A 24,231-nucleotide genomic window follows, 5' to 3' on the forward strand; every position below is an offset into this window, starting at 1 on the left:
GTCTTGCTTCCAGAGGGGAAAAAATAACCAATTTTCTCCCAACCACAGTTGACCATCTGGTTATTTCTGTACTCCAGTATTTTCCCTGGTGAGATTTTTCCCTCAGCTATTGGCTAAGTATGAGCTAGGGTAGCATTACAATACAAAAATAGACAGGTTTAAACAGGGCTGTGGTTCATTTGAATTGTAACATGGCTATATCTTGCAAAAGTAGATGGGGAAAAAGTGTGCAGCCTCCATGTGTTATATCAGGTTAAAGCATGGAGATTTTGGTTATAACTGCGTTCTTCCTAACCACAGAGGCAGGGCAAACATATAGTGTAACTGGATCCAAATAAAATATAATGGCCACTTAGGTTAGATTTCAAGACCTGTATGAAGCTTAGTATGTTAAAATAGTTTCATGTTACGCTGGTTCTTTGTTCTCTTGCTAGACTATGGCTTTATAATTATGCTTCCTTATTTTGCAAATGTTTTTCTTTCTCCTCTTAGTGTATGAAAACCTCATGTAGACATTAGAAACTGTGTGGTGTGGAGGACTGCAATATAGAAGCTGACTTGCAAAAATTGTTGTAAAATAAATATAGTTGTCTTGCATGTGTGTTTTCTTCTACTGTGTCTTGATTACTCAACCATGAAACTATTTACTACAAGAACAGATAAGACTTTGCGACAAAATTATCTCTTAAATAATCTAGAGATGGTCTCCATTCACAAATAGGGCGCACAGAGCTCCAGAAAAAATGTTTCTGTATATGAGGTGAGGAAAAACTCAGTAATCTTTAGAACTGTTCTTGTGTTGCATTGAGTTTCTGCTTTAGATTTTGAAAATACCTAGTAGTATGTTGTTAGGTTGGATCTCTCCGACTTAAGTCTCCAACATAATAAGCTTTGTTTTTACTACAGCGGGGATATCAAAACATGCATCCCCTCCCAGCACATGTGAATACAGGTAGTAATTCCGTTTTAAAATCTTACTTCAGCCTAGCTGTTTGGCAAAACAGATAATTCTGACTAACTTTAGTTATTCTAACTTGGTGTTTTCAGCATGTTTAGTTTCTAATGCTTAAGGCTCTTTGCAAAGTTCTTGATCTCTTGCCTGAGAACCCTCGATGTTTGCTTTTCTCAGCCCTCTTGCGCAGTGTGTAGCAGCAGGGCATTTGGACTTTTTGGGTTTTTTTTTCCCTCCTTTCCTCCTGAGAAGCAGACCCACTCCAGTTGGCAACTGTGGCTTTGTCCTTCTCAATGGCTCAGACAGATTTACCTCTGTTTGTCATCCCTTCTGTGTCTCTGAGTGGCGTCAGGCCACTCTGCTGGGAAGAGGAAGCTACGGTGGAAGACAACCAGGCTCTGGTGCTTCACCGAGACAGGTATCCTGGCTTAGCTAGCAAGGTTTGGAAGTAGCTTGAGTATGTCTGCATTGCAGTGCAGGCACTTCTGTTTGAGTTGTCACTAAATGAGAATAAGTGCTGGCATGTGAAATGCTCTCTTCCTTTCCATACAAAGGAATATATGCAGAAAAAGGATGCTAAGCAGTCACTGTCGTTGCTTTGATGTTCCTGAGGTTCTGATATAAGCCATCATCTTACTTGCCCCTTCAAAGTGTATCATCATCATTAATTATATAGTTGCATATTCTTTTTTCTCTCTTCCTCTTATCTTCCTCCCCCAACCCTCCTTCTGTCTTACTTGTGGCACAGCAAGGCCCATAGATTCCTCTCTCATTTCAAAAGCACGACTGAGAAAATGTTGATCTGTGGAAAAGCTATGTAGTTGTGGATATTAACCTGGGACTTGAGTGTGGTTTAATCAGAAAGGTACTATATAAGTCACTGAAGTCATAACTATAATTATTTTCAAATAAGGCCTTTATGTTACTTGATTTCCAAATTGAAAGTGTTAGAAGCATTCAAGATTTATATTTAGTACCACAGAAGAATCAGATGCTTGTCTGGCTGCTGCAACAAGAGCCTGAATTATAAGCCAGTGTTTCCAGCAAACACTGTGCCGAACCTCATTGCTCCGGTGGAGCAATGCTAAGAGGGGCTGACTGAACAACGGGGGTCAGCAGGGGCTGGAGGAGGCATTTGCTGATTGTTTCTGGTATGGGTGCTGTATGGCATTGCTGGCTTCCCCATGGAGCACAGTCTTCATAGGGCATCGGTGATACCTGGAGACCCTTCCCCGTTCGTCCTGTGGCAGGAGAGCAGCTGAGGGTGGGAGCAGAGAGGGAGGCACCTCCGGGGCCCGAGGAACGGGCAGAGCCAGCTGCCGAGCTCTGGGTGCTTTGTCTCCTCGGTATTTCCTAAAGACTTTGTTTGGCCTTATTTGTAGTAGTATCACTGACTTGGTACCGCATGTTTGGCCTTCTCCAAAGGAAAAGGGATATGGAACAGAAAGGAACAATGTTAACTCTTGTGTGTGTGTGTGTGGTTTTTTGTGTTCTTTGTCTTTTTTTAAGCTGGAAAGAGGTGACTTCCTCTCAGAAGAATGGAGAGAGAGAATTGCAAACACAAGGTACAGTACAGCAGTTGAATGCTGCTTTATGAACTGAATATTTGGGAGTTTGTATAATGGAAATTGGGAGGCTGGCCAGCTTTTTATATAGAATTTCCATAGCAAATACCAAAAGCCTATCTGCCAACTTTTATACTGGCCTCTCTAGATCCTGTTTTCTGACTAGAAGAATGGGTTTAAATGCATGTCCCATGATATTACATACAAGGGTGTATCCAAGATAAATTCTGGTTATACAGAGAAGTATAAACCTCTGTTTGTTTTGCATATCCTTGTAGTTCATGTCAGTGATTCTGGCAAAACACTAGTTATCTTGGCTATTGGTACATATAGCTAGGCTCACTTTCCATTAAAAAAAAAAAAAAAAGGCAAAAGACTCAAGTGAGTCTGTTCCAACTTAAATTGGGAATTCATTTAAGCTGATTGTCTTGAGGATTATTTCTGTGAAGATCTGTGCAGAGGGTTAGACTCCTTTTTGATGGTAGCAAAAAGGGAGTAAATTTGTTAAAAGCATAGAATATTCTTCTGTATTTTTAAAGGCTTTGCATTCTTTCAGCCTTATGGACAGAAAAAAAGTCTTTATTTTTATATGACCATCTGGGCCGCCCTGTTATATGGGGGAATGGAAGACAGTTGTCAAAGAGGGCTCTGTGAAAGGGTTCAGCGTTGTGGCAATTTATGGATTGCTTCCAAGGCAGTGTTTTAAGAGTACTCCATCAAGAAGGCGTCCGCCAGGCTGATGACTTTTGCATTATTATGTACCTCAGTTAAACTTCTGGAGGTGCCTTTTAATTTGTGGACAGACTTATCCCAGCCTGGCAGCATAGTGGGGTTTTGCTTTGTTGCTTGCTATTCCAAAGGCACGCTCCTCTGCTGTCTGTGCAACTTTCCTTGGAACAAATTTAATTTTGTTTTTTATTTTTAGCTGAAGTACATCTAACTGCATGCAGAAATGCTGGTAGATGTTTATTTTGTATGGTATGCAGCTAATTGTATGCCTACTGATCCACAGCCACCTTGGTCTCTGATACAGAAATTCAAAAAGAAGTAGCTTTTGGCTCACAACTGTTAGGTGTTTGTGTTTGTTCTGAGCGTGCCAACTGTTCAGCATCTGCTCTATCTAATGAGACTGCAGATTGATGAATTCACATTGGAGCCATCCAATCTTAGAGACTAAGTTGAAATGTCACCCTTCCTGTGAGCGTGGACCGGTGGCCAGGCTCTGAAGAGAAGGGTGCATTTGTACCAGAACACGGTTCTACGTGGTTGAGTGCTGACATGTAAGCAAGGTGTGCAGCACACAGTATTCCTGTTAATAACTGTACTTGTGGCTTAGCAATACGTGCTGAAAAGAGGGCTGAAGTCAAGGTGGACTGGGGGCTCCTGTGCTTCTGTCATGTGCATACAAAATGTTGCGCCAGAATGAACACTAAAAGAATATATATTTGGCAAGCTATGTCTTTTTCCCTTCCTTTCCTGGATGTTTTCTAGTCCCATTAATATGCTTGGCTCTTTTGCAAGGCCTCTTTTTTGGCACATGGTGGGAAGGAGGAGGAAGAAACCCCTGCTAGCCTTACTTGCCAGGCAGGGTTTCCCAAATTTCCAAGAGCAAAGCGTAGCAAGAATAACTTTTTTTTTTTCCTTGGTGTATAAACATTTTTTTCATCTGTGGTTTTTAATAGCTTTGGCTGCTGCTCTTAAACTCAGTGTCCTTGTTGAACATGTTTCATGTGTGGAGGCACGAGGAGGGGAGTTTTCAAACAGAGCTCTTGCAAAGAAATCAGTTCTTCTTGTTGAAACAATATGCCAGAATGGCTTTCACGGTTTACGTGTGCAGGGTGCTCAACGGCTTCCAAGAGATGTTGAGGACTCTTGTTGCAAGCTGGTAGGAACCAGGCAGCAGGGACAATTAGACCAGGCCCAGGCTCTTAAAAATAAAGGGCTATTTCTTTTTTAATCTGTGTCGTGTTCTGTTTCTTCCCCAAACATTTTTATCATTTGTGTGATTCTACCTATGTGCAGGTTTCTTTGTTTCCATATGACTGGTTTTTGTTTTCAGGAACAAAACCCCCTCATTGGATTTCCTAACCCAGAAAGAAAGATGCAAATCTTCCGTTGTGGGTTAGGATGAAGTGCTGGGTTTAGGACAGGAAAGATGTGCTGAGAGACGTCAACTGTCTTTTTGCATTACAGGGGAATTTAGAGCTAGAAGAGAAAATATATTTTTATATTTTGCTGTAATATTTTAAATGCATATGAAGAAGTAATGGGATGAAATGTGTGTCTGTTATGTTGGAGTATTGCTTTTCATGTTTGGATTAACTACTGTGTGTTGGTAGTTGCTGTGTTGGTGTTTGATCTCACCATGGCAGAGGGGTGAAAACATTTTGCACATTGTTTTTATGTTGAAACTTACGGTGCAAAACTCAGCTTTATGCTGAGAGGAACTGTCAGAGCAGGACGCCTTTAAAATTTTTAAAATGTAATTATGTGGGCAGCGTCTGTGAATGCTAAAGGTAAGGTACTGTTTTGTGTCACTCTGCAAGAAGAAAGCATTTTGTTAGATGGAAGTAGCTGCATAGTCAGGGACAAGCAGCTTTTTTCAGTTTCGTAAGTGGCCGTAAAGGCTATAAGTGACTGACTTGTGGTTTTGGGGGGTAGTTGTGTGTGTATACTTGGGTGCCATTTGCCTGTCCCTGTTCATTAACTAGACCATTATCTTGCAGTGTTATTTTTGTGAATAATTTTGCCTTTGGTCCTGAGGTGGATCACCAACTGAAGGAGCGATTTGCGAACATGAAGGAAGGTAACAAATCGAACTGAAAACCTTTTTCCATTGGTTTCCTGCTTACTGTGGGAGCTGGTGGTGGTAAGGGCTTAGTTACAGCCATCAGAAGCCAGGTTGGTGGGTTTCGTTCTGTGCAAGCGTCAGGCAAGTGCCTGCACCACAGTGGTTATTTCTTGGGCTTTTTATTTCCTGTCTTAATATCTGCTCTGACCTACCTGATTACTTGGAAGTAGCTCTGCATGTGAAGACTCTCTGCGAAGCTCTGTTGGGGTGGGAGGAACTGCTGGTTCTTTCTTACCTGTTACGGGAGCCGACAAAACATGCAACAGCCAAGACTGCAAAGCTTCCTGACTGCATAGGCATGGCTTTGTATATCCAGTTTCTGTAATTGCATACTGAATTAGTTACTGGATTCTCCTATTTAAAGTTGTCACATTTAGTACTGAGTATTAACTAAGAAGTATTAAAATGGGGTATTAAAGAAGTATTAAAATGTCACTGGATGTCTTGTGTGCTTCTTGAGAAGTCGCATTGCAGGTACTAGTGACCAGGGATGCCCAGTAAACCCCGCTGTGGCCCTTATGTTGCCTGAGGTGTCTTTTTTCTTTCCTCTTAACCGCTTGGATAAGTAACAATTTTATTTGGTTATGGCAGAAATTACAAAAATAAGTATTTCTGAAAAGAAAAAATGTGTGGCATGAACAAAGAAGCTGTGGCTTCCCATAGTACAGCTTTGTGCTGAGGTAAATAATGTGACTTTTGGGCTCTGTTGCAAACCGTAAAACCCCCAAAATTAAGCTGTCATCTTTAATTTTAGTGGTTGATTTTTTTTCTTTTTTAAACTTTTGTTTAGTGGTGGCTTGAGAGAAGTGGCAAGGTGGGGAAGGTTCAAGCGTTCTTTACAAAATGAAGAAACCTTAGTTCTCTTCCCAGAAGGTGCTCAGGCTCTGTGCCTTCGGCTGAATGACCACAGATAGCCGTGAAATGGAGATTAGCGTTCTTTCAAATAAAGGGCTTTGAGGGCTCCTGTATGATAAGACGCTAACTAGGAATGAGATAGTGGTGTTCCAAATTGAAATTTCTATAGATTGCCGCTGAGAATTAATGCACTCTTTTTTTTTTGAAGTGTTTTAAGATCTGTCATTTTAAAGTGATCCTTGAGGCGTCACCTCATAGCTACCTAGCAGGACTAATATATTGACTTTCTTGGATGCTGTCAGAATAAGCTTTAAGTAATTTTTTTTTTTTTTGTAATGATATACAAGTGATAGTTTTATTAGGGCTGCTCTTCAGGGCTCTGTACTGGGTTACATTTAATAAGTAGTCATTTCTAGAAGAAACAGTGGTAGCTGACTTGGCTTTTTTTTTTTTCCTTTTCCAGGTGGGAGAATTGTGTCCTCAAAACCTTTTGCACCTCTAAATTTTAGAATTAACAGTCGAAACTTGAGTGGTATGATTGTCCTTTTTATTGTTCATTACAGTTATGGTGTATTCATTTTCTGAACATGTCTGTAGTGGGTTTTTGTTGCTCTTTAGAGTTGTGTAAGTACGTAGAAAAATGCTGTTGTTTTATTATAGCATACATGCTGAAGTTACATGTATTTAGAATCAAACAAAACCCCACCCAACATTGGAACAAACACACAGTCTTTTTATGGGGTTCATCCTGCTGTGTTTAGATGTCTATAATGTCAATGTTTCCCTGGCTGGGCATCTTTTATTGTTGAAGAGAAATAAGGTGTTTCAAGGGCATGATTCATTTCATTAACTACAAAGAGCTGCAGTGACTAACTTGCATGCAAGTTCCTTATACCGTAGCTGTCTAAATTTGCACAGGTAAATCTCACCAGTCATGATTTGTAAGGCTTAGAAGCTGAAATGTTCAACTTTGACTGCCGTGTCTTCTGTACTGTAAATTGATCAAACAGACCTATCCCATAAACGCCCAGTTGCTGTGTCTGTTTTAGTGCCAACAAAGTTTTGTGGTTTTCTTCTCTTCTGAACATAGTAGGCTTGATATTTGCCAATGTTATCCTTTGCAAGTATTTGAACTGCAGTTTAATGAAGTTTTGAGGTTATTAACACCTCGTGTTGTTGGTTTTGCTTCTGACCTTTTTTCAATTTTTATTGTTGAAATTTTTCAAGCAAAAGAATGATCCAAGCTGGGTTTTGCACATATTTACTGTGTCCAGTGCAAAACATTCCCTAAATTTAAAAAATGCCTTATTCCCTTCCTTGTGCAAACACGGCAAGTAACATACTGAGTTACAAATCTCAAGCTGTGTGTTCTGTTTTTGGCCTAACACTCATGGTAAACTGCTTTTCAAGAATAGTAATTTGAAGACTGTCATTAAGGCATTTAACTGAAATAGTGTCATTGTGAGTTATTTTTACTAAGCTTGAATTGTTGTGAATGTCCTGTGCGTCGGACACCCAAACCTGCCCTTTTCCTTCCTGTTTGATACTCTTTTCTGTGGCATCTGATTGTTTGGAACCTTATTAACCATTGGGTCCTGGCTTGCCAATCCTTTGTAGACACGTACTTGAAAATAAAAGGAAAAAAAGGCAGAATGGTATTCCTGGAAATCCTCAAACCTCCAGAGAGCTGAGATCAGTTTGCTAGTAAGACAGAGTGCCTAAGTAAAGCCTACTACTGCTTTTACAGCACACTAGAACTAGATGAAATATAAGAAGGCACTTCTGAGGTTTCAATTAGGAGACCTGCTTATGTAATTTTTTTTTTTTTTTTTTTTAATTTAGCCTCTCAAGCCTTTTCTTTCCTGGCTTCTGACCATTTTGTTATCTCTCTCTTTGCTACATTTGGGAGACTGCACTTATTAAAAACGTGGTGAGGAGGCAAAGGGGCCAATGTGTACTACTTTTTTCACCTAATAAAAGCCCTGATTATGACTATCAGTTGAGCCAGTTCTTTATCCTATTTCACCTCAGTGTAGATTCATTGGGAATGTTTTCTAGAATGCTAAAGTTTTATATATCAACTGTTATTTAATGCTTAATGTGAATGTTGATGTTAAAATTATATAGAGATAGCTAATTAAGATGTGGGTGAATGAGATTGCTTAGCATAAGAATAGATAATAGCTTCCACGCATAGGAAACTCTTCCAGGGATTCAGATAAGAGGCCCTGAAAAGAAATTACCTTTGTATGCTACAAACAGTGAGGGAAAATTGTGGGAATAAATTTTAGGTCTTAATCCCATTCTGTGACCATGCTGTATTTGGGAAATACCAATATCAAATGAACATGCATGGGATGTGCTAGGCCTGGGGCTTGTTCCAGTCTTAATGGCCTGTTCTAAGTGACACTTCCAGGGAAATGTCATCCACTTACAGCTCGTGGCATCAAATGTGGCCAATATCCTTCACGTGCAGAGAAGGTGATCGCACTCTGCTGTGCTAGCTTTATGCTGCTGCCCTACAAGGTTTTTCATAATACTCTTATTCACAGGGTTTTTTTGTGCCTGAGCATGATTTGAGTCACGTGGCTTGCCTGTCTATCTAATGTTTTGATCTAAAGTATGGGCAGGTAAATAATTTTTAAAATATAGTGGAAAAGATAAGCCTTTAAGAAGCAGGCAACCTTTTTTCTCAATATTTTTGTCCTTAGTAGTTCCATCTGGAAAAAGAAATGGAAATGTGGAAAGAGTTGGGACAAACCAAAACAAGTATTAAAATGTGGTTAAAATAGTGGTTGAAGTTGCTGAATCCTAAACCTTGCTTTTTGACTCTTCTGGGTAATTTTCTATTTAATTAGCAGTGTGCCATAATTTCTTCAGCAGTCATGCCACTCACTTAGTGTTCAGTGGTTATGGAAATGCTTAGACACATCCCATACCTATTAATTTTAGGGAACAAAATAAATATAGGCAAGAAAGCAAATATAAAACATGTTTGTCCCCAGTCCAAATATAGTGCAGTTACAGTTTACATGGGTTGGATCTAATGACGTTCTGTTACTGGTTCTGTCTAATTAAATCCTGCCTGTTACTACGTATGTGTTGTTGCTGGGCTCCTCATAAGAGTCGTCTCTGAGACACAGACACTTTAACAAAAGTTCTGTTTGTTAAAAGCTTGCACTAGCACATAATTTTACTCTAGAATGGCTGACTGTCTCTGAAGAGATCTTCCAAATTTCTTAAGTTTTCTGTAGGGTGCAAGTAGCAAGAGAGTAAGAAATTGCTTTTTAAACTCACTGCAGTGCTTTCTTCTCGGACATTGCTATCTGAATACAAAATTTATCTTTTTGTTTTGAATATGCCTTTACTGTTGCATGGCTAGTTCCAGCTGAGTAGAACTGAGTGGCAAACCGAGCGACCTTTGGTTTCCTAACTTGACTTTGTTTCTTTAGATATCGGCACTATAATGAGAGTTGTGGAGCTATCACCACTGAAAGGGTCTGTGTCATGGACCGGGAAACCAGTTTCTTACTACCTGCATACTATTGACCGAACCATAGTGAGTATAAATACAGGCCAGTAAATCTGTGACTGCTTTACCTGCTCTGGAATCAACGTGCCAGCTTCAGATCCTTGTTCTTGGGAATTGTTTTCATACTCGTTTGCAGATTTCCAGGCCTATAGCACGCCTAATTGGAATGGGCGCACTTCCCCCGTTACCTGTTCAGTCTAGCTGAATGTGCAGATCATACTGCATGGCCTAGCTTGTGGCTGCTTCAGTGCAGCATATTACACAAACAGTGTAATTATGACAGTACTATGGTAGTCTGTTAATTCGTTGCACAGATTTACAAGTATAATTCCTCCTCATGCTCCAGAATATGCAACTATGCAGAATGGTAGTCTTGTGCTATAGCTTCCACACTGAGTAAAGGCTCTGTGGGTCTTTAATTCTTCAGTTTGCTTTGTGGTGTACAGACCATTTCAGTCTATCATATTCAAGCAGTAAATCTCAATTTTAGTTGAACTTTCAGTTGCTGTAGAACCAGCCAAAGCTCCATAACAATGCTGATGCATTCACTGTTCTTTTTTTTTTCAGTTGAAGAAAACAGAAACAACCCTGTAAAAATGTAAACTTTTGTGGAGAAATAGTTTATTCGCACACTGAGTTTGTTGCGATATGATAGTAAGACTATTTTTCTCAGTCTGCTGTAGTCTAATAATGCTTTTGTTAAAGAATATGCTAGAGTGCAGATAAATATTTTAGTGGGAGTACAAGAGTGAAGTAGCTTCATTGAAAATAACCTTCTGCTGAGTGGAGATATATGACACAAAGCTTTAAAAGAGGGATAGGCGGTGGTGAAGATGATAAAACCGTGTTGAGACTTGGATTATGTCCTGCTACACAACGTGTCTGTGTTGCTAAAAAGAATGAATGTAAATGGCTGCTTGATGTAGCTTATCAGAAGAAAACCAGTCAGAATTTCTGCAGTTCTGCATTTGTCTTAAGCTAATATTTTGTTCTTATGTATTCATCTGTCGTGACTTTGAAAATGACTGTCTTATCTTTCTATTTTCAGCTTGAAAACTATTTTTCTAGTCTCAAAAATCCAAAACTCAGGGTAAGTTTCAGTCATTTTCTGTAGAAAACTCAAAATAATGGAGCAGCCACTATGAGGAATTTAGTCACTTGTTAAAGATGTACTGAATTGATAGAAAATCAAATTTTCTTGATAATCAAGGAACATGGGCGTGGAGCTAATGGAAGTGAAGCATCATATGCCACCAAGCACTAATACAATCATGTTCAAGAGCTTTATAATTGAGAACTAATGGGGCAGCCGCAAGGTGTTTTTTTTTCCCTTGCATTGGCGGTCTATAAAGAGCTATTCGTTCATTAAAGAACTGAAGCTGAAGAAGGAAATGATAGTTTGAATCTGTCCCGGTGTTCGGCTGCATGAAAATGGAGCTGAAGAGCGCTCAGAGATGTTACTTTTGGGACATGCTATTTGAGACATGAAATGCGTTGCCAGTTGCTGCAGTCTGTGCTATCACATGTAGAATTAAAATGCTAGAGGATTTTTGAGACTGTGCTGGGCTGTATTAATCTGGAATAACTGATGGGGCTGGTATTCCCAGTAAGAGAATTAAGTGAGGCCACTTAATTTAAAACTTAAGGTGAATGTTCATCTACGAACTGACTTGCTTAGTAAGTGTTGAAAACAGACTAATGGTAGCTTTGAGATTGGGTTATTTCAGGCTGCTGAATTCAAATTTGGGAGAAAAAAGACTTCTCGGAGTCAAAAGAAAAAATGCAGGGTGGCATCCATGTACTTTTGAGCTTCCCTGCTTTTAACGGTGAGGCTATTTAAATCTGCCATTTATACAGTCTAGTTGATAACTTGCTTAAATTGAAGAGGTGTTGGAATTGCCAGAATTCTTATGCAAATTAAACCTCACCGGAAGGTACAAGAAAAGCTTTGAGTGAGCTCTTTGAAATTTCCTCTCCTTACTGCCTAGTAGAAAATCAAGCTTAGAAGTTGCTGCCTTTTTTTTTTTAGTCTCTTCTACAGACTTGGCTAAAGTTGAATTAGATGACGATTAATGGCTTTGCCATTTCAAGTCATGTAAGATTTTTAAAGTGATGTGGCCACACATGAAATGTTGGGGATATAGGTAAAGCTATTGAAATATTTAATAATAAAAAATCAAACCAAAAAACAAACCAAAACCTCTAACACCAGTGTGTGATCTGGGGGTGGGATTGCGAGGGGCAGAATAAGGGAAGAGCTTGGGGCTTAATCTCCTTTGCCCTGTGGCTTCATGTTTGAAACCCATTATGGTAGGTAATGCAGTGCAAAAGGCTGACTTGCACTTATCTTCCTTTTCCCACTGAGTGTTGCCTGATGCAGGGTAAGTTTTTTCCCTTGCTGATAACAAAAGGCTTTTTTTTTTTTTAATTAGGCATTGTATGATAAGAGCACTTACATGTAGCTCTTGTGGAAGACTAAGCTGGGAAACATAGTGATCTGTATTAAAAAGTGATAAATATATGGGCAAATTATTAAGTCTTTTAAAACATTTATCCAGGAGGAACAAGAGGCAGCTAGACGTCGTCAACAAAGAGAAAATAAGAGCAACACAACTACTCCAACGAAGGTTCAAGAAAACAAGGTGAACATCCTGCATTTTCGTAGAGTAAATGTTTTTTCTTGTTAGCTGTGCATGAACTCATAATCTGTGTCAGGAACAGCCTGATTCTGTGGGAAGACTGACTGTGTTTGCTCTGAACATGTAAGCTGGTATAGTTGTTGCTGAGGACAAAAATACAGAGTGACTTACTAAAAGCTGCACTTGGGAATTGCACTTCTAATTCTGGAAAAAAGGTATTGCAAGCTGAATAGAATAGTTGGTTGTCCAGCCTTGCTTACCTTCAGCACCAGCTTGCAGAGCTTTCCCTGAGTCATAACCCATTGAGTGGAGTTCAAAGTGTGCTGAGTCTCTTTTGCAAAGACTCATTTCCTTTCTCATTCCGTTGCATAATACTGTTAGAAAGGCAGTGACTGTTCATGCACAAAAATATAAAGTATTGAATGCACTTCAACTTTTAAATTAAATTCAGTTGAAGAATATAGTCAATGCAGGGTGAATAATCAGCTTTTCTTAGACAAGAGTTACAGATTTCCTTTTCTGTAATGCGTAAGTCCAGAACAGAATGAGCACAACTCTTTGGGTGTTGGGGACAGCTCTTATCCCAAGCAAGTCTACTTCACTGGCAAGTTATTTAACTACAATGCATCAGTTTCCTTTCATAAAATTATTATACAAAGTTATTAATGCTTCCTTAAAAGGAATGCTGCATATGTAGGTAGAAATGACTAAAGAGCTTTTGGCTTTTAAAAATCTCTTAGGATTCCGGTGCTGAAGAAGAAAAGGCTGGGGCAAATGCTGTTAAAAAGCCATCTCCCTCCAAAGCACGGAAGAAAAAGCTAAGTAAAAAAGGAAGGAAAATGGCAGGCAGGAAACGAGGACGTCCCAAGAAAATGAACACTGCAAATACAGAGCGCAAGACCAAGAAGAACCAAACTGCACTAGAACTTCTGCATGCTCAAACTGTTTCACAGACATCCTCATCCTCTCCTCAGGGTGAGTTCAAGGCTGGCAGTGGAAGAAACCTCCCCCTGCCACATGAGTGTGGATAAGTATCTGAGGCTCTGAATGCACTGAATGCATGCTTGGAGGTCATTCTTCCTTTATTGCTTGGTTTTGTTTGGTTTTGTGTCATAACTTCTCCCTTGCCACCAAAGCAAAGCTCCCCTTGAGATAGGGTATGCCTCCGTGAGAAGATGGTGATTGAATCTGTCTGTAGGTACTTGGCCAGAAGCAGGAGCTGAACTGTTGGCTTGTCTCTGCTGCTGCTGTTCTAAGGATAAATTGTAGATGTCCTTCCCAGCAATTTGTTGCAGTATGTTGATCTAGCTAAGTTACTGGACCTTGCATTGTAAATGGTATGCTTTCTAACGGTAAAGTACTTGCCAGAAACGCTGACTTTCATAATCTGAAAGGTTATCTTTCTTTCTCCCTTTAGATGCATACAAGTCACCTCATAGTCCATATTACCAACTACCTCCTAAAGTGCAACGGCATTCATCTAACCAGCTACTGGTGACACCTACCCCACCTGCACTACAGAAGCTGCTAGGTAAGACTAATGTTGTCACTGTGTTTGTCATGGGAACCTCTGCTTTGAGGTTTCTGAACATATGGTAAATCAAAGGGTTGCTAATAGACAGCCACTCTGGAAAGCTGTATATTGAACAGGAGAGGGGCATAGCTTCTCCCCCATCTTCCCTTGCCTGCCCCACTTCTATTGACATCACCACGAGGCCTCTTCTCTTGCTTGCTGCTGAAGTTGATGTCTTGGTCTGCATTTGTTTTTTGATATTGTTTCAGCTCTCGTTTGGCACAAAAGGAAATAAGCTTGGGTTTAGCAGGAATCCAAAATAACTTTAAATGAAAATGGCTAGTCAGAAATAACTTTATTTTAAATGAAACCATTCTCTTATTCTTAAATGATACAATCTTGGAGAACACGACTTCATTTTCTCTGCAAAACTTAGAGCAAAGTAAATGAGATGCTGTTGGAGTTTTTGAGGTCACAAAGTTGGTGTGGTTGGAAAATACACTCCACATGCAAAAGGTGATTTAAGGAAAAACTTGGAGGATGGTTTTTTGGGTCTTCTGGTTCCTCTCCTGCCCCCAACTGTTTCTGGCCTTTGGCGTTGGGCATGAGCCAGTCTAGGATCATCTGTGAATCTGATGTAATGTTCCTGTCTATGTAGAGACCAAAGGCATCTGTGATGTCCTTAACTTCTGCTCTCTTGCTGTGGTGTCTTACAGTTATGTCTGATTTCTTACTGTAGAGAAAGAGAGAGAAAAAGAGTGAGTTAGAGGGGTGTTTCATGTCAGGGTGGCGGGGGAGAGCGGGGAGAATGACACTTGTCTGGAGTAAACCTTGCTGCAAAAGTCTGTATGCTGTCTGTTACATGTTTTGGCTGCCTGTGATTGCAGCAGACTGGACTTAATCATGTGGTTGGCTTTATGATGAAAGGGCCCCAGTGGTGAGAGCTGGGGAGAAGGAAGGTTCGTTGCGTAATAGGGGACTGGAGATAGGAGAATGAGAAGCAAGTGCTCCTTGGAGGGTAGAGTAAATGTGGGTGTAGAGCTTGTCATCTGTCTGTATGGAGGTAGGAGGAGTACAGCAAGCCCTGTCTTGTGACGCTGGGAGAATGAGTGCTCTGAGCTCAGGGCTGGTTTTGGCTGTTACAGCTAATCTCTTTTATTATTTCTACTTAACAGTGCATTAAAAGCTGTTCAACTCCTCTTTCATCATGCAAACACACCATTAGCACCCATCATCTTCCTCTGCGTTTTTGAATGCGTTGTCATGACTTCCATTGGGGTACCTATTATAAGTAGCTAATGGATCCAACAGTTCAGCTTGCATCAGAAGATGGATTTTCAGTGTGCTCTAAATTGATCTTTAATGGCTTGGTCTGACTTTCAGTCCAAATAAAAAGCAAGAGAGAGCAAAGGGGGGAGAGGTGTCAAGGGAGCAAGTAGGGGTAAATAGGAGCATTGCACTTTCTCTCACTTGAAATGTATAATCTCCTTATTTATTTTGCAGACTCTTTTAAGATCCAGTACATGCAGTTCATGGCATACATGAAAACTCCTCAGTATAAAGCAAATCTGCAACAGTTACTGGAGCAGGAAAAGGTAGGTCTCATTTTTAACATTTCTAAACAAAACTGCCAGACTACCAGATACCTTAGATGTGGGGGGGAAAAAATGCTGGAGATTGGAATTGTGTGCACGTAACAGCAGTGCTGCACCAGGCCAGTTATAAGATTTTACCAGAGTAATGTTTAGGCTGAATGACTGTGCCTGGGGGTTTTATTGCTAACTCGGTCACTCTTTGTGTGCTTATATTTCCCATCTGCAAACTGGGAGAGATGCACCTCCCCTTTTCCCTCTGGTGCCCCTCCACCTGATAAGTCTTACTTCAGTATTTTTGTTTTTTCCTCTACTTTGTCATGAAGCTGTGTGTACCTATGCAGGAAGCTGGTGTCTTGAACCCTGTCCTTTTCTCCCATTTGGGATTGGCAGCTGCTTTTCTTCTCTAAATGTCTCACGGGTCACAGGAGCAAGAGGTGGTGGTCAACAACTCCAGCAGTATGCTCTGCTTGAATACATTCCGGCCCTCCACTTAGAGGGGCTTCCCTGCATGGATGCATCCTGCCAGCTGCTAGTCAAACTGCTCTTAGATAATTAAATTATGCTTAATCTAGCTAAAGATTGTAGCAACTTTGAATGAGGACTATCTTAAAAAACACACAGATACTAGTTCCTTGGAGCTGAATTTTCTGGTTTTTGGCATCCTATTCTTTTCCCGCTGTAGGAAAGCCTAAATGAATGGAGTGCTCTAGCATCAGGATGCCTCACTAAACTTGTAACAAATTGAAGTATGGGATTAAAAACCCCAAACTGTCATCACTGACTTAAGAGACTTAATGAAGCATCCTTAGTATTGATAATCTTAATGTGTTCAGATTACACTGGTGGGCAAAGTGTGAATTTACCAAGTAATGGGTTGAAATACATGGAAAGGCGAAGAAAACCCTGCAGCTGTGAAGTGTGGCATTTTTCTCTGCTATGGAGGCATCTCCCCAGCAGAGGGAGGAGATTTACTGGCTAAACACCTTTTCTTCTTGTATTGCTTTACCTCAATTAATGAATAATTTAATTGCTTTATAAATTATTCCTGATGAGAGAGACTGTGCTTGCTACTTCTATGGAGGTAGCTTTCCTCATAGAGCTCAACAATAATCTTTCACTTCTGGCCAATTCTAGCTTTTGGTAGCCCCTGTAGAAGCTTTCCTTTGCTCTGTGGCCTTTGTGAAAGTGTCAGCATAAAGCTGTAGCATTGTTTCATGGGGTTTTACATAATGGGAACTCTTTTTCCAGATGAGAGAGGCTAACTTGTGCCACCCCATTTGTTACTGAGAATTGGTTGATGCTGATGTGGTGTTCATGCAAACCTTTTTTCTATGGTTGTTTCCATTTGTTTTCACAGTCAAACAGCACTTTGAATTTTCAACTTTTTCCTTAAGCAGCATATTTTTCTGCTTGTTCTGTACTTGTCAGGAAAGTCAGCATAAAGTTCATTTGTCTCCTTGCACAGCAAATAGCATGAGAAATGCTAGCATGCAAGTATTGTGCTGTACACTGAAAGTATAAATTGAGAGTATGGAAAAGTAATCACTTTGTGTTGGTGTCTGACAGCTGTTTCATACTTCAAGACATTAAAATGAGGAATTCAGTATGAAAATATTTTTTAATGGAGTGTTACACTGAGAGCATGGCAAGTTAAACTTCACAAAAGCAGAAGCAGAACTTTGCTGGATGAGGTGCTGTTGTATATTCTATTTAATAACTCCCTGTTACATGAAGGTTTTTCAAGTACAAGCAAAGCATTTCTGTTACACGATTTTAAGATAAACAAGATGCTGTGAGCTGCTGGTTCACCAGATTACCCTTAGATGGAGCTGTCAGCTCCTCCACTGCTTGTAAAGGCTGAATGAAATGACTGATTTTGAAAGCATAAATGATTTTTTTTTTTTTCCACATCACCTGTGGCAGTCTGTTTAGTATTGCAGTGACTCAACTGTTTTCCCAAGTCGTTGGCATGAGAGCCAACAAGAGCCAGGTCCTGTGTTCTCTCACACACGTGGAACTTGCCAGCACTGCTGCTTTGCTTCATGCATGGATTGCTTGGAAGATCAAGGTGCTTTTTGCCCTTGCCCTCCACTTTTTCTGGAGTGATGGCTCAGTTTCTGCACAATTCCTATTTGGCCTCAGCAGCAAAAGTTGGAGAAAAGTATAATCTCCAGAGCCTGCTCTTCTTACTGCACTCATCCTTCAATTGGGAACTGAATAAATGAGACTCTTTAGCCAGTCCTATCCTTGCCCTCTGCTGCTCACATAGTGCATGAGCATGAAATGAGTAAGCAACTATCTAGTTAAGGAATGGTATGGGCAGGAAATGTTCTGTGAGTGGAAGGGTCGGGTGGCCCACTGAAAGTAATTTTGGCATTAGAAGTACAAGTGGTTTGGTTTATTTATGACTTTCCTCCTACCTCCCCCACAATGTATTTTCATTTACTGCGTGTCTTCCATGAGTATTGTGTAGGAAAACTCTGAATTGGGACTCTGGAGATTTAGATTCTGTTCCCAGTTTAGTAACAAATTTCATACAGATAATCTTTTCCAGTTCCATTTCTGCTCTGTAGGATGTGATTATTACTATTTCTTTACAATGTACTAGGAGGATAAAAATGAATTTTTAAGACTGTCCTGATTATATTTTACCATATAGCAGAAAAAACTACTTAAAAGCTCTTTTCAGCTTACTTCATCAGGTCTTGAACACTAACAAACACAGGCTCACAGAAGCCTGAGACAGAGCTGGAATAGTTCATACATCTCCCCTCTGAGCTCAGATTCCCTCCCAACTTGCTATACAAACTAGGTGTAAGCATCTTACTAAGATGGGCCATGCTGCAGTTGGTGCTAAAAGTGTATTTTCTCACTCTTTCCTCTTCCAGGAAAAGAATGCTCAGCTACTGGGGACAGCACAGCAGTTATTCACCCACTGCCAGGCACAGAAAGAGGAAATCAAACGTCTTTTTCAGCAGAAACTTGATGAGGTAGCCCCGATCTGGTGGAAGTGGATGCTTGTTAGTCATCTGCGTGCAAACAGTTTTGATAAAAATAAGTAAGACCAGAGTAGTCTCAGGTCTTCAACCTCCGTTTTGCAGCAGATCATGCTAAATAATGTGGAATCTGTATGACTCTTTGGTTAGGCTTTATCTTCATTGTTGAAATTGTGTGCCACTCTGTATCCAAGGGACGGGGGTGACAGACCACAGACACTGTGGTATTTTAGTAAAGGATGCATCCCCTGCTGGTTGAACAAACTCTGTGTTGCCAATGCAAGTTCAGAAGCACAGAAGGAAATGTGGTGGTTCTCTACAAAAATAATGTTCTTTTGGCTGGCAAGAAACTAAATGCCAGTTTTAAAGCTGAATTGCTGGAACAGCAGCTCCAAGTGAGGTACTTTTGTCCTTCCTTGTTATCCCCTAGCAATGACAAAGTGCCTTGGAGAATGCTGGGGAACTTCCTGTGAGCTGCATAAGTTTTGTGGATTTCCTCAATGTCACTTTTGCATGTGGCAGTCGTCTGGAATTAGGGTGTCAAGACCTTATTGAATGATCTCTTTCCCTCTTGCCCTTCATCTTGTAGTTGGGAGTTAAAGCTCTGACATACAATGACCTGATTCAGGCTCAGAAGGAAATCTCTGCTCACAATCAGCAACTGAAAGAACAGACAAAACAGCTGGAGAAGGATAACAGCGAACTCAGGAACCAGAGCTTACAGCTGGTGCGTACAATGCTTGTGTCTGAGTAGCAGGGTGATGCTCCCATTTATGTAAGGAGGACAGGTCATGAGCCGAGGGCTGCCCTTGACTTCGAGGTATCTTAACGAATGAAAAATCATCCAGCTGCTATAGCTCCTCTGTAACAGAGAAGAATGATGGGGGAAAATGCTGAGGTGACAGCCGGCTCTGGCCTCACCTGTGTCCTGTAAAGAGCTGTGCACCTGTATGTGCACTTGTCACTGACTGGATCTCGCTGGCCAAGAAGTTTGTACAGTGCTTGCTTTATGGTAGCCATAACTCTTGTTGTGTTCATCTTGTTAACTCAAACTGTTAAGGTAGGTGAGGGGGAAATCTGGATGTGGAAGTGGTTAGGGAGGCTGGGCGATAACACTGTTTTTAGAAAGAACCAGGCCACCTCCTGCCACGTTACGTGACCACAGGACCATTTTGGTGGCATTTGGCTTAAGCTGAGAGGAGTTTTCAGTGGGCTAAGAAGCTTCTTGCACATATCCACTTGAAAGGTGCATGGCTTTCAGCGTGCACCTTGGGTGGTGTGACGTGGTGAAAGCTGTCTTTTGATCTGTTTATCCTGTGTCTTTGCAGCTTAAGGCACGGTGTGAAGAACTGAAGCTGGATTGGTCAACATTGTCACTGGAGAACTTGCTGAAAGAGAAGCAGGCGTTGAAGAATCAGATTTCTGAGAAACAAAAGCACTGTTTGGAATTGCAGGTAGAGAGCAAGAAACAAATCTAGAGTCACCAACTTGGGGTAGCTCTTGGGCAGTGGGCCAGTTAAGGGTATTTGACTAAATATGATGTTAAAGGATAAGCTAGGTGGCTGTTTTTCTTCCCCTGTCTTTCCCCCCCTACGCTCCCCCAGAAACTAATCTTTTTATTAGAGGGTTTTAGTAAACTTGAAGAATAATGATGTGGATAACTTTTTAAAGGAAATAGATGATATGACCTGATTCCTTGGTAATGCTGGGGAAGAAGGAATCATGGTTTATCATGAAATATAATTAAACAGCATGACCTGGTGAAAAGAAAGGTCCTGCTTGTTTGCATAATATGTGGCTTCATGATAATGTCTTGTGTGCTCTGATGTCTTGAATCAGGAATCAGTTCCCACAGAATGTCACTTACCATAGCGAAGAGAAATTAAACTCCTGTGGCTGAAGAACTTTTCTTTCCCTGTGAGATTAGCGCTAGAGCTAATCCAGCGTTTTGCTGGATGCCTTGACATGGAGTAACCGTTTCCTTCAATGACTAGCAGTATTGAGTTACTCCATACTCTCTATATAAGTTGGAGATATTTTATGTTTGCTTTCAAAATCTGAACAGTGCTTTCTAAGAGTCTCTGAGTCATTCCCCTTACCTGTGCCTTTTGGTCTCAAGCTCAGAGCAGCATGTTGAAATTTGTTTCTCAAATTGTGGGTCAATTGTTCTGCATTGTTCCCAGAAATGGGGCCACTTTTCCTGAGAAGCTTATCAAGGCGAAACTCCATAATGTGATAGAATTGTTAAGTGTGGTCTTTAATAATTTTCCTCCTCTTCATTTAAAGATCAGCATTGTGGAACTTGAGAAAAGTCAAAGACAGCAGGAGCTCATGCAGCTGAAATCGTACACGCCGTCTGATGAGTCACTGTCAGTACAGCTACGCAATAAAAACCATCTGAGCCGTGATCCTGAGGCTGATCACAGCAGGTTCCAACTGGAGCTTGAATGCTCTAAGTTTCCGATGCCCCATATCAATGGCATGAGCCCTGAACTGTCCATGAACGGCCATGCTACTCCCTATGAAATTCATAACACTTTTAGCAGGCCCTCTTCCAAGCAGAACACCCCTCAGTACACGACCTCTCACCTGGACCAAGAAATAGTTCCGTGTACCCCAAACCACAGCAGCAGACAGAAGGCAGACAAGATGACAAGCTTGTCCATACCTGATTATACCAGGTTTTCCCCAGCTAAAATAGCACTAAGGAGACACTTGAATCAAGACCACACAGTCAATGGAAAAGCAACAACTAATGAGATACAGAGGTGAGAGTGATCATTTCCTAGCATGGGAAAGGAGGGGTAATACTATTGCTGGTTTTTAGTAACAGTGGTTTATTTGGAATGCGGACAAATATTTTTAAAAGTGGAGTTTTATATACTTGTAAAAGTTTTGTGTCAGGAAAACCATCAGTGACAGCTGATTGGGTAAATAAGGTGGTATGGTCCCTTGAGTTTGGTACAGGAATTCCTTGCAAAAGAGAAGTCATTAGCTTTTGTATTCTAACAGTCATACATTCCTGTTCCAGAGCTGACCATGTCAAAGAGAATGGCCTTACATATCCAAGCCCTGGTATTTCGAATGGCATAAAGCTGAGTCCTCAGGAAACTCGGCCCTCTTCCCCAGCGGCCTTACCAATTGCAGGCGAGAAGGTAAGAGATCTGCTAGTGCTCAAGTGCAGAGATGTTACACCTGGTAGAACACAGAAGAAGTTGGCCAAACTAGGGAATGCAGGCATGCTCCTTTCTGTGGTCAGCTTGCCATGGAAAATAACACAAAATACAGTAGGTGTGATACAATAAAAAGGAGCTGGCTAGAGGAAGAGAATACTGTGCTCATGAAAGATGTGCCTACCTCTGAGTTACTGGTTTGCATATGAACTGTACCAGTAATGCAGTAGGACTTCTTTTTGATCAGGCGTGTGTCTACTTGAACTGGAAAAGTAGACTCTTTCATAGTTAAAAAATTAAAAATAACAAAAAATTGTCCACGTAATTGGTCCAGCCATGAATCATATTGGTGCTCATTTCAGAGTAAGCAGGTGCCCTCCAACAGGAGGTTACCATGGAAATATTTCTGGCTACTACATCCTCTGTGTACAGAGGGCCTCAAGATAAGAATTCTGTCAGATGAGTGCTCTTCACAGAGCTCTGACAAAGACACTAGGAAATGAGCTTGCCTAAGGCATCCTTTTCCTTATGCTTGGGACCAGCAGTAGCTTTAATTTACATATTTCTATGCTGTTGGATATTGCTGTCCCAGTAGACTGGTGGTGGTAACAAAGATCCTCCATGCATGCCCTGTCTTTGCCTATATAGTCATCACTCTTATCGTGTAATTCTTAAAAAAAAAAAAAAAAGGGGGGGGGGGGTTGGGTGGGGGGGACAAAATATAAATGAGCAGGTTACCATTAGTTTAAAAAGTATTTTCAGTAATAGCATGCAGTTAAGAACATTACTTTCTCTTTTGCATTTACAGGTTTTGAGAGAGAGAACCTCTGTGAGTAATGGAGAAACTATCACCAGCCTACCTATCAGTATTCCTCTCAGCACAGTGCAGCCCAATAAACTCCCTGTTAGTATCCCTCTGGCCAGCGTAGTCCTACCTAGCCGTGTTGAGAAGGTGGTGAGTAAGGGATTGTCAACACTTTCCATCCCTAACTAAAATCACACTGGGCAGTAATGGGGTGCTGTGCACCAGAATCCTTAGTGGGCTGCTAATCTCAATGTCGTCTGCTTCGGGGGAGGCTGCTGTTGGGATGCATCCTCTTGGCTCTTAGTCATTCTGTAGATTTTTACTGTTTTATTTCTGTAGGGTGGTGGGATTTCAGCCAGGAAGGAAAGTAAAGTACATGCCTCGAGATCCTAGTCTTAAATGTTTGGCTGGGTGGAAAAGGCACAGAGTCGGAGAGTTTGTGGCAGTGAAAGCAGACAATCACACATGTCAGTTTGTTCTTAGCCCCTGCCTTCTTACATGACCCTGGGAGACAAATTCTTCTGCCTCAATTTGGTCATATCAAAATCGTCTATCTTCATCACATATGTGTAGAGGATGAACTTGAATAGCGCCTTGAGGCTGTAATACCTCATGTGTGAGTGACTGCTCTGTAGCAGCAGAGAGCAACTAGGGAACTTTTGGGGCCATCTCTTTTTGAAATCCTGATAAGTCCATGCTACTCCCAGTGGCAGAGGAGTTTAAAAAAGCCTGGCGCAGTTTCTCACAAATGTTTGTCACAGAAGTGTTACAGTAGAGAACTGAGAAACATTTGCTGCTTTCACATGAGAGCTGTGAATTTAGAATCCATCCCCAAATGCCTGCCTTACAATCCCATATTTGGAGAGCTGGAGTTGTTTCATAGTATTGAATCCATTACCTTTTTCCAGCTGTAGACTTTTAGTTGTAGCAGAACTACAATCTGCTCAGCTCCGAGCAGAAGTCTTATGTCCTCAGAGAGCGAGACTGTTGGCTCTGGATGGCATCTCTCACTTCAACACATTGTTTATTCAGGCTACCATTTCACAATTGTTTTGCCTGCTTTAAGAAAACACTGCTTGTTGATCATACCCTCAGATAGTGTACCAGAGAACATAGCCTAATGCATTTCATGTTTGTTTGGGATTGTTTTGGGGAACTTTGTGTGCACAGGCTTGGGGACATGGTACAACCATTTGTTTCCTGTTGGGCTGCCTGTGAAACAGGCATTTGTTCTCTGATTGCAGTCCTGTCCTGAGCCTAAACTTTCTGGGATGATGAGCCTGTTCTCCTTCTATCTGCATGGTATCTGTTGTGTGCTAGATACTATTGCAGTATAAGTAATCACAGTATTTATTATTGTCCCATAAGGTGCTGGTCTATGTTTTTCTCAAAACAAGCAAATGTAGGACATTTAGGAAGTAGAGCCACTTTCCTTAGTAGATCTACTAATGCATGTGAATTTTGTTTAAACTGTTGACTTTTGAGTATACTTCCTGTACTAAAATGCCTGTTTCTCTCCCCCCCAGAGAAGCACACCTAGCCCAGTTCATCAGAGTAGAGACTCATCGACACTTGAAAAGCAGATTGGTGCTAGTTCTCATAATGGTGTAAGCAATGCTGCTGGAAACAAGCCACTGGCTTTGGCTACCTCAGGTAACAGCCTCATCTACGCGAAGGTGCGCTGTCTTGTCATGACAGCACTCCCAAGTGCGCGTGTCGGACTTTTCTAAACACTTCTTGTCAGGTCATTCAGGC

General features: G+C 41.0%; 1 protein-coding gene across 5 annotated transcripts in view; it reads left to right on the forward strand.

Annotated features, from left to right (window-relative positions):
* Positions 1–24,231, forward strand: part of DOT1L (DOT1 like histone lysine methyltransferase) — a 78,419-nt gene that overhangs the window by 36,865 nt on the left and 17,323 nt on the right. For all 5 annotated transcript variants that reach the window (XM_072845406.1, XM_072845404.1, XM_072845405.1 and 2 more), the window contains exons 8-23: positions 2,462–2,517; positions 5,244–5,323; positions 6,687–6,755; positions 9,676–9,782; positions 10,804–10,845; positions 12,314–12,397; positions 13,135–13,369; positions 13,812–13,925; positions 15,411–15,502; positions 18,391–18,492; positions 19,088–19,225; positions 19,827–19,952; positions 20,785–21,266; positions 21,530–21,653; positions 22,480–22,626; positions 24,003–24,129. In XM_072845406.1, coding sequence (XP_072701507.1) covers positions 2,462–2,517; positions 5,244–5,323; positions 6,687–6,755; positions 9,676–9,782; positions 10,804–10,845; positions 12,314–12,397; positions 13,135–13,369; positions 13,812–13,925; positions 15,411–15,502; positions 18,391–18,492; positions 19,088–19,225; positions 19,827–19,952; positions 20,785–21,266; positions 21,530–21,653; positions 22,480–22,626; positions 24,003–24,129 — 2,125 coding nt within the window. The remainder of the gene's footprint in view (positions 1–2,461; positions 2,518–5,243; positions 5,324–6,686; positions 6,756–9,675; positions 9,783–10,803; positions 10,846–12,313; positions 12,398–13,134; positions 13,370–13,811; positions 13,926–15,410; positions 15,503–18,390; positions 18,493–19,087; positions 19,226–19,826; positions 19,953–20,784; positions 21,267–21,529; positions 21,654–22,479; positions 22,627–24,002; positions 24,130–24,231) is intronic.

Source organism: Ciconia boyciana, chromosome 24 (genome assembly GCF_034638445.1).
Source record: "Ciconia boyciana chromosome 24, ASM3463844v1, whole genome shotgun sequence".
Classification (NCBI taxonomy): domain Eukaryota; kingdom Metazoa; phylum Chordata; class Aves; order Ciconiiformes; family Ciconiidae; genus Ciconia; species Ciconia boyciana.